Source organism: Myotis davidii, unplaced genomic scaffold (genome assembly GCF_000327345.1).
Source record: "Myotis davidii unplaced genomic scaffold, ASM32734v1 scaffold1, whole genome shotgun sequence".
Lineage (NCBI taxonomy): Eukaryota > Metazoa > Chordata > Mammalia > Chiroptera > Vespertilionidae > Myotis > Myotis davidii.
Window position 1 is genome coordinate 5,928,425 of NW_006294681.1, and position 10,212 is coordinate 5,938,636.

Sequence of the window (10,212 nt, forward strand, 5' to 3'; positions counted from 1 at the left end):
ACTGAGCAATTCAGTTTCCAAAGATCATCAATTAAAAGGTGTATTGGAAACAATAAAGCTAATAACTCATGGTTCTGCATAAAAGTGGAGAGTTTGTCAATGTAATCATTTTTTTTCCCTTCTACAGTGGGGGTAGAATGTTTTCACCAGTTTCTGACAAGAGGGGTGTTTTCCTGGGCCTTTACTGGTGACCAGGCAATCTTTTCACGTCCAATCAAAAGATCATTGTTTTTTTAGTGAAAATCTTGCTTGGAGGATTAAATCACAGCAGAATAGGAAAGTATGTCTGCTGATAAAAATCGTCTGCTTTTAAACATTGCTTTAGGGCTTTGTACCAAAAGAAGCCCTAGGTTGAGTGCTCTATCATTTCCTGTGGATGTCATCATGGGGTCAGCAGTCTCTGTATGGCACACCCATTACAGGGGGTGGCTATAGACCTTGACCATTTTAAATTAATTGGACAGTCCCAATAACTGGATAATGAAGTTAAACTGACTGTTTTTCTCTTTTAGAGACTTGACTAATATGTCAGTTGGGTTAACATAAACTAGGGAAGGAAATTTAAGACATCTTCCACTGTAGTCAAGTTTGTCATAACGGATGGATGAAAGTAACCATCTACATCTTTGATTTCCTGGAAAACAATGGCCAGTCTTGACAAGCCCTTTCTAGTTAAGCTGATTCTCTCTTCACCTGATATCCTGACAGCACCCCTGGCCAGGTTCCTGGGGACACAGACATGGCACAGTCGGGTGATTATGCAAAAGGCAAGTGTTCTCAGTCTGCCAAGGCAGACTGATGGAATTTGTGGACCAGTTTCTGACATCCCAGATAATTGTGATGCTTCGAGTATTTTAAACAGTTCCAGGTCTATAAAAAAGTGATGATGCCTATATGTATACCCTATATTTCTTTATTACAAAAATATTGAAATAATTCCTGAGTTATTCCACTCTGCACCAATATATAAAAAAATACTATCAAAGTTTGACTGGCACTTTTAATGCAACAAAAAGCACCATGACCGAGGACACTGGGAACAGAAAATGGGGAACGCTTACTTGCTGTACGGAGGTATTTAAAACCAGAAGCTTGTTGTAAGAGTACAACTTACAAATGATTCAAATGCAAATTTTAGCTGGATCTAGTGATAAGCCCTCAATCAGTTCAGAAGGGTTTCCCCTAGCATATTCACTGCATTTGTCTGCTCATACTTACTAAAAAGTGTCCCAAGCCTCTAAAAGACACATCACTTTGACCTTGAATTGGTGGTGGTGGTGGAGGAGTCTGTACACAGTGGAGAACTTGAATGTTCATTCTAGTTTCCGCTTCTGTGGGGCTCATGCCGCTCCATCTCCGTTATCCAGGGCTTCCAGGTGAATCCTGGGATTGGACGGTGTTTGGCACTAGAAAGATGGGGCATGGCGTGTTCTGGAATCATGCCTACCTGAGCTCAGGCAGAGCCAAGCCCTCTGAGATCTGACACATCCAGTTCCTCTCTCGCCAATCTGCTCTTACATTCCAATGTGCGCTGCACTGGCTGGGAAATCAGACGCTCATTTTGCCTTTTTTCCCACTTTCTCTTCCGGTATTTATTAAATTTTTGCAATTGAATACTGAATCACGATTACCATTTACTTTATGTCACTAAGTTAGCGAGCTCCTTGGTCTTACCAAACGCCATGTGCTGCATAGGATTTCTGTCATTAAAGATGTTCTCAACGGGAAACTTAAGATTAAAAAACCAATCCTGAAATGTGTTGAAAACGAACCATTCCTTCACTTCTAATACACGTGTAAACACACTTGAGTTTGCTGCCCACTGGACAGGTTTTCACACATGGTATGTATTGGTTTTCAAATGAACATGGTTTATGAATTCTTTTCTAAGCAGTACTACTTTTTTTTCTGGAGTCTTGAGGGATATATTCTCTCCCGGTTTTAATATTCCTGTGAGAATCAGAGCTTTTCATCAAGAAAAATCACCTAAGCTATTTTGACAGAGGACTGGTGTTGTGTGTGTGTTAGTGTATGTGTGTGCATGTATGTGTGTTATGACACTATATTTTTATGCAGAGATCAGTTAATGTCATCAAAACACCCTAGGGATCAGAGGCAACATTTTCCATATTCATAGGACCCTCCGGTGGATGCGCTGAAAGATGGTGTAGGAGAAGTTGGTAGCAACCAGGAGTCCTCCCAGTGGCAGGAGACTGTCGGGGCTGCGGTTTGAAAGAAGACCAGCAGCAGGCAGTCAGCTGATGGAGGGTCAGACAGTAACCATGACGACGGTCAGACTACAAGCATGACAGCTCATTTCCCTACTCTAGGATGGAGTTTCATTATTGCCACAGGCCTGCCACCACCCTTCCTCTGGCAGTTGTGGCTCCTCCCAGTCTTTTTGTTTTTATAAAGTGGTTTCATACTCCAACCGCTCCTGAATAAGGGCATCATCTTTGTACTGCAGCCTTGGAGGAGACGGCGAACATTCAAAGGCTAAAATGGCCTTTCGGAGGCTTCGGTCCAAAACATGTCTCTCCCACGCTGGGTACCTATTCCTGAACAGGTCAATTTTAATGACAGATTCTTCAATCCGTGGTGGGCGCGATGATGGGGTGGATGGGGCTGTGGGTCTCACCTGAAAGACAGGCACACACCCATCCCGCTCTGCAAATTTCTGGTCGCGGTCACTGACAACACTGCGGTTGTTGGAGATGGACCGCAGCGTGCTCGTGGCCACTTCTGGAGGCAGGGTGAAGGCAGCGACGGGGTCCTCACAAGCACAACTTGGTGACTGCCCGAATCTGGGTCCATTGGGGTGAAAGAAGGCATAATACATCAGCATGAAAACCACGCCCGTTAAAAAGCTGCTGAACACCACGCACAGCGCCGGGATGGCAAATGCATCTGCAATCTGGGGAGCCTTGTAGAGGTACCAGAGGGCACTCAAGGCTGTATTTTCCAAAAGGATCACAAAATAGTAAATGAAGAGCCGGCAGCGTGTCCTGCCTTCCTTGACGTTGAACCAGCTGAAGATGTAGATGATCCCCACCACCATGTCGAACACGATCTCTTCCCATTTGGTGATACAGAATTCCGTCTCACAGTGGACGATCCAGAAGGTCATGATGCACCAGTGAAGGACGATGAAGATCCCAAAGTACAGCTGGAAAACCGAGGCAAAGAGGGCAAAGGTGATGACCCTGGCGGCGATGGTGAAGAAGTGCCAGCAGAACTGGATGACAACAGCCATGTAGCTGATGGGCTTCTTGTCATCTCGGGAGTCCCGGAGGGCCTTCTGGTATGAAGCCAAGGCCCAAGCCAGAGATACCAGGGAGGCTGCCGCTGTGAAACCTACAAAGGCAAACAGGAAGACATTCTGTCAAGAGTGAGATGCAGTGTTGTCTTCTGGAAATTGTCATGCGGGGTGGGGGCTTGAGACAGGCTAGCTTTGACCTCAGCAAAGATTGTAATTTCTCTGAGTTTTAGCTGGGCCAAACACTCAGAGGGGGCTCCTTGTTATCTGTCCTCGATGGGACCCAACCACATGGAGAAGTCATGAACTAATCATGAAATGTAGGATCTGGAAATGGGGTGGGGTTTAACTTCCATGTGTTTGGTGTACATAGACTCAGGAGGTAGTTTTGTGTAGTGGGAATAGAGCCGTGGGTTGGAGGTTAACAACACTGGGTTGCTGTTTCAACTTTGCCACTTATTACCTGGCATGACTTTGGACAATTGTTTAAAGTGGTGTCCTCATTTATAAAGTAGAGGATCTCCAAGGCTCCCTGGCAGCTTTGAGACTCTGTGATCTAAAAGCATGAACAGTCCCAGGAAACTCGAGGGGCTAGCTGGTTTCGCATTCTGCTTCTGAACAAGAAAGTTGACTTAAGAATAAGAAAAGGAGCCCTAGCCAGTTTGGCTCAGTGGATAGAGCGTTGGCCTGTGGACTGAAGGGTCCCAGGTTTGATTCCGGCCACGGGCATATGCCTAAGTTGAGGACTCCATCCCCAGTGGGGGGCATGCAGTCTCTGAATCTTTCATAAATTAAAGATTATACAGAAATCACTCCTCAACCACTTCTCTTATTGTTTGATGAGCCCCATTTGGTTAGTATTCCTTCTCAAAGTATGTTTCCAATCATTTGTGTTGCTTCCTTTCACTGTTGCTCCATTTACCTTGTCTGAAACATCACCTCGATGGTCCAGATGTCCACAGGGCTCACTATAAACACACACTGGCCTCTTCTAGGAGCGAGATGGTTTGGGAATTCCCCTTTGTCACTGAAACGTTATATCAATTTGCATTGCAGCTGGTGTACTTAGTGAGTTGTACCAAGACTACACATGGTTTTGTGTTCTAAATTACTGCTGGTTATGATGGCTCTTACTCATCATAACCAGGCCACCTTATAGTCTTCTCCCGTACGGAAGTAATAGGAGGGGATTGCCAAGAGCTTGTAATGGGACAGGTACTTTCCTTTTTTATATTTCAATAGAGAAGAGCTGTTGTCTCTGGTTCTTGAAAATGAATTTAAAAAATGACTCTTCTGGCCCTGACTGGCTTGGCTCAGTGGGTAGAGCATCAGCCTGTGGACTGAGGGGTCCCAGGTTCAATTCCAGCTAAGGGCACATGCCTCGGTTTCGGGCTCCATCCCCAGTGGGGGGTGTGCAGGAGGCAGCCAATCAATGATTCTCTCTCATCATTGATGTTTCTATCTCTCTCTCCTTCTCCCTTCCTCTCTGAAATCAATAAATAGATTTTTTTTAAAAATGACTCTTCTGGAAAAGAGCCACATTAGTTGATAGAAAAAACATTAAACCTCAATAGTTATTTCTTACTTATTCTCCTTGAGTAAGATGAACTCCAAAGAATAATTATCAATAAAGAAAGTGTTTTCCAACATCCACGTCGCATATCTATTCCCAATAAAGTCTGTATAATGCCTCATCCTACACTGGGCCTTCAGTTTTTCTCTGGCCAGCACAAAAATCTTTTATTACTGTAACTCTCAGGCAGTCATGGCAATATTTTTAGGTCAGTTGGAGACCAGTACACAAAGGAGTTTATGTTAATGTAATTTCTACACAGTAGAAACATATTCACCAATGATACATCAATTACAAAGCAAATTCATAAGTGAAAAGAGAGGAAAGGAGAAAATGTTTACAAAAGAAGAAAGAAGGTTAGGGGATGGGAAATAAAAGGTGATGGAATAATGACTGTGAATTATACACTTACTATAGTTTAGGATATAAGAACAGAAGTTCTGCAATTTTAATTTCAACACTGTGTGTTGCATAGAAGCCACTCATGACCTTGCTCTTTGCCAGTACCATTAGCAACGGCACTAACTGCTTCTGGAATAGACTGTTCTCTTTACGCTTTTAAGCTGTGAATGGATTGCAGCTTCTCCGCAGGCACAGCTTCCTTTTAATACCAGCCCACATCCTGTAGGACAGTGTTTAAACACAGCGCCACCTTCAGGAAGATCCAGCATGGTCCCTCAGGCTTGAGCAAAACAGTGGAGTGGACGAGTTCAGGATTGTCAGATCAGGGTACCAGTTTGCACAAGAAAATGTTATTAAAGGCTGTTTGTCAAAGCAGTGAAAAAGAGTAAAACAGCATCATAAAATTATCCGTTGTCAGATTTAAAAGAATTAGAAAATTAGCTTAGTTCAAATTCTTTTGTAATTTTTATACCTTTTATTAATTCCACCTGCTTTGACACTCAAGGAACTTGTTAAGACTACTCTGGCAGTAGAAAATGAAGATTTTTCTATCAGTCTTTCTTTCTGTGTATCTTACAATTTAAGACATACTCACCAATGATACATGTGATAAGGGATTAATTTCCAAAATATATAAAGAACTCATACAACTCAACACTAGGAAGACAAACAATCCAATTAAAAAATGGGCAAAAGACATGAATAGATACTTCTCCAATGAGGACATACAATGCCAAGAGACATATGAAAAATTCTCAGTCTTTCTGTGTATCTTACAATTTAAGACATACTCACCAATGATACATGTGATAAGGGATTAATTTCCAAAATATATAAAGAACTCATACAACTCAACACTAGGAAGATAAACAATCCAATTAAAAAATGGGCAAAAGACATGAATAGATACTTCTCCAATGAGGACATACAATGCCAAGAGACATATGAAAAATTGCTCAATGTCACTAATGATCAGAGAGATGCAAATTAAGACCACAAGGAGGTATCACTCACACCTGCTAGAGTGGCTACTATCAATAAATCAACAAATAACAAAGGCTGGAGACAATGTGGAAAAAGGGAGCTCTTTCCCCACTCAGTGGAAAAAGTATAGGGTTTCTTCAAAAAATTAAAAAATGGAACTGCCGTTTGACCCAGTGATCCCACTTCTAAGAATATATCTTTTTTTTAATATATTTTATTGATTTTAGAGAGGAAGGGAGAAGGAGAGAGAGATAGAAACAGCAATGAAATCAACTCATGAACAAAATAGATCCATAGACATGGAAGCATGGAACAGACTGATAGATCTCAGAGGGAAGGGGGATGGGAAGAGATTAACCAAAGAATTTATATGCATATATGCATAGCCCATGGACACAGAAAAGAGTGAGGTGAAGGTCTAAGGTGGGATGGGAGCCAGGTGGAGGGGGACCCAAGGGGGGAAAGTGGGGGACATCTGTAATACCCTCAATAATAAAAATAATGTTTAAAGGAGTGTGAATCATGACCAATTACTTTATAAATTCTCTGGCTTAGTAACAATTAGAATTTCCCTTGTTCATTTGATTATGATTTTCTTTTTCATCTGTTTAGCAATTAGTTTTTAGAGGTAAATATATTCCTGAACAGAAAATATAGGGCCATTTTAGAGTTACTCCTCATTATAAATTTATACCTGTCATGCAATGCTTAGTTCTCAGTTTTTACAAAACACTGTGAAATAAAATCTGTACACCTGTCATGTGGTTTGTTGTCTGGGTGTAAAGGAGAATTCCTGGAAATCCCCAGAGACCACTTTAGAGCAGAGGTTCTCAACCTGTGAGTCGTGACCCCTTTGGGGGTCGAACGACGCTTTCGCAGGGGTCGCCTAACACCATCAGAAAACACATATATAATTACAAATTGTTTTTGTGATTAATTACTATGCTTTAATTATGTTCCATTTGTAACAATGAAATTGGGGGTCACCACAACATGAGGAATTGTATTAAGGGGTCGCGGCATTAGGAAGGTTGAGAACCACTGCTTTAGAGGATTTAGGATTTACAGCCTACTTTTCTAAATGTATGGAGTTCAGGGAATTGAATCAAGTACTCTAATTCTATGATTTTTCAACAGACAGAATGAGTCCATCTCCTTCCTTCTCCTGTTGAAGGGAATGACCACAGCCCTTGCCCCACAACAGGCCAGCCAACGGTTACAATCTCAGGGAACCACCTGGCCACTGACCCATCTTCACAACCAAACTGCAGCTGGTGAGGAGTTCTTCCTTTTAGCTTAAAAAGTTATTACTGTATAAAACTTCTGACATATACAAAAGCAGAGAGAATAATACAATAGCTATACTCTTCTTGCCAATCAACTAAAGTCTTTTACCGAGTTCTAAACTCCATCTTAAGGGAAGAATAACTTTTGGCCAGCAGGGGGACCCCTTTCGATGGAGCCCTGGATCCACTCCTTCCTGAATCTTCCCGCATATGCCCTTCCCTGAATGCTCTTTTCTCCGAACTGACAGGCAGAACTGTGTTGAAAGCTGACTGGCTAAAAGCTAGTGTCTTATGCACATCTTCGGCAACCTGACCTGGTAACTCTCTGGGCCACCTGAACACCCCAGCTCATCCTGTGCCTCTCTGTGCTCCGGCCACATTGCCATCTCTCCAGTCCTCCCGTGCTGAGTAAGACCACATTGTCTTCCCAGAGCCAGGAAATGCTGTGCTCTCCCTTGAAAAGTCACCTTTCAGTTTTTGGTTTAAGCATCATTCCTTTCCTTAGGGAAGCCTGTCCCAGCCCCTAATCTAAATCCAATCACCTCGTTGTAAGTGCCACAACACTGTGCTTGCTTGTTCCAGATGGCATACCTCGGCACAACCACTGTGGTCATCTGCCTGTGCGGGTGCTGATGGGCATGTCTCCCCATTTTTGGCTGACCATTGTGTCCCCAGCACCTGTCACTCTGCTTGTGCATCAAGTTCTGAAATGAGTACATTTGTCATCCAGTTGCTGGATGTCATATTGTTTCCCTATCTGATCACCATTTTGATTGCAAACATGTTGACGTCTCTTCCTTTCTCCCCATTTCTCTATCCTGTCTGTCAATTTCAATATTTTTGGGAGAAGTTTAAAGTATGATTTCACCAATAGTTTGGGAACGAATGATTTACAAGACAACCCTCTTTGTCTATGGAGGTGAAACTATGCTATGACCATTCATAACATATTCAGTCTGTTCATCACAAACATAATTTTCCCCCTAATAGTACAGTCCCTGAACAAAAAACAAACCAACCACTGAATTTTAGATGACAACATAATATTGGTTTCTTGTAGTCAAAGAACTTTATGATTTCCTTAATGAGTTTGAAGCTCAGAGTCACAGACAAAAGAACGAACAAGCATTTGCTGGGTCCTTGTTTTGTGCAGCGATGTGCTCGGTACCTACATCCTTTGTTCAATTTAAATTTCATGATAACACTTGTAGGCAAGCACTGTTTTGTACTCAGGAAGAGAGATTAAATGACATGCCCAAGGTCATGTAATTAGCAAGAAGGGCAGGCATCCAATTGCACAGATTCACAACCCTGAACACCACAATAATAAACTGGTATGGTTATCTGTACCAACAAGTGGGAAGGTGAGTTCTCAAATCGCCCACAATCTAAACTCATGAGATAACAACATGGCGGGATGTCGATGACCCTGTAATAATGCCATCTCTTTAGCATCTGACCCCCCCAATCTCCAAGCATCTGACTCCTGAGAGTCTCCTATCACACCTGCTCCTTCAGGCTCAGAGCAACTACATTTGTCCCCAGGCCAACGGATCCCATTTTGGATTAACTTCACAAAATGGGTCAGAAGCACAAGATTCTGGGAGGAAAACCATGCTATTCATTTCTTCATATTTTCTGAACTAAAACAACTCTCTTAGTTTCCCTGGATTTTCACCTAAAGAAAAATGCTGCCCGATGTGAGCTGATCTAAGGGTAGCAGGTCATAAAATGAATATTGGGAAACAGAATGGTTTTCTATTTCTTCAGCATGCAGAGCTTGTCTCTTAGGTAGGTATAAGAGGCGGTAGCTCCACTTGGCTGGGCTCCTATTGAATACACCCAGATGAAAGAATATAGCAATTGAAAAAAAATTGAAAAAAGCCTTGTGGGCTCTCATCCTTGTTTTCAGTGCAGGGGAAGGAAAGGAAAGAAAAGACAAGATCCACTGGGTCTCAGGGGTTCTAAATCTTTTTGCACGGAAACCATTTATCTCTGGTTTAAACCTTGTAATAGTCCTTACTAAAAATATTCAAATTTTAATATATTTAGTTTGGGCAGGGATATGCATTCTTTTTGTAAGCCATTCTGAGGATTTCAAGTTCTTTGCAAAGCAAATTGTAAGGCTGTGAAAGGGTTGATAAGGGAAACATGGAATTGAAATTTAGGAAATGTTTCATATGGAAGTAGTTGAAAAAAGTTGTTGGAAGAGACAAAGTGTTCCTTCTTCTTCTTCTTCTCCTCCTTCTTCTTTTTATGTTTATTTTTTATTGTTGACGTTACTATATATGTTTCCTATTTTTCCCGCACTTTCCCCACCCAGCTCCTGCCCCACTCTAGACCTTCACCAAACCACTGTCTGTGTCCTTGGGTTGTGCATCTATGCATACAAGTTCCCCTCTACCCCCTCCTCTCTGAGATTTGTCAGTCTGATCCATGCACCCGTGCTTCTGGACCTATTTGTTCATCAGTTTCCTTTGTTCATTAGATTCGACATATAGGTGAGGTCATGTGATATTTGTTTTGCCCTGACTAGCTTATTCCACTTAGCATAATGGTTTCCAGTTCCATCCATGCTGTTGCAAAGAGTAAGAAATCCTTCTTTTTTATAGCTGCACTAGTGGCTCGGTGCACGAAATTCGTGCAGGGGTGTGTGTGTGTGTCCCTCAGCCTGGCCTGCACGCTCTCCCTGTGGGATCGGGCCTAAACCA

General features: G+C 42.3%; 1 protein-coding gene across 1 annotated transcript in view; it reads right to left on the bottom strand.

Annotated features, from left to right (window-relative positions):
- Positions 1–237: 237 nt before the first annotated feature.
- XKR4 (X-linked Kx blood group related 4) overlaps positions 238–10,212 on the bottom strand; it is a 259,812-nt gene continuing 249,837 nt past the window's right edge. The window contains exon 4 of the mRNA XM_006769119.1: positions 238–3,354. Coding sequence (XP_006769182.1) covers positions 2,408–3,354 — 947 coding nt within the window. The 3' untranslated portion in view covers positions 238–2,407. The remainder of the gene's footprint in view (positions 3,355–10,212) is intronic.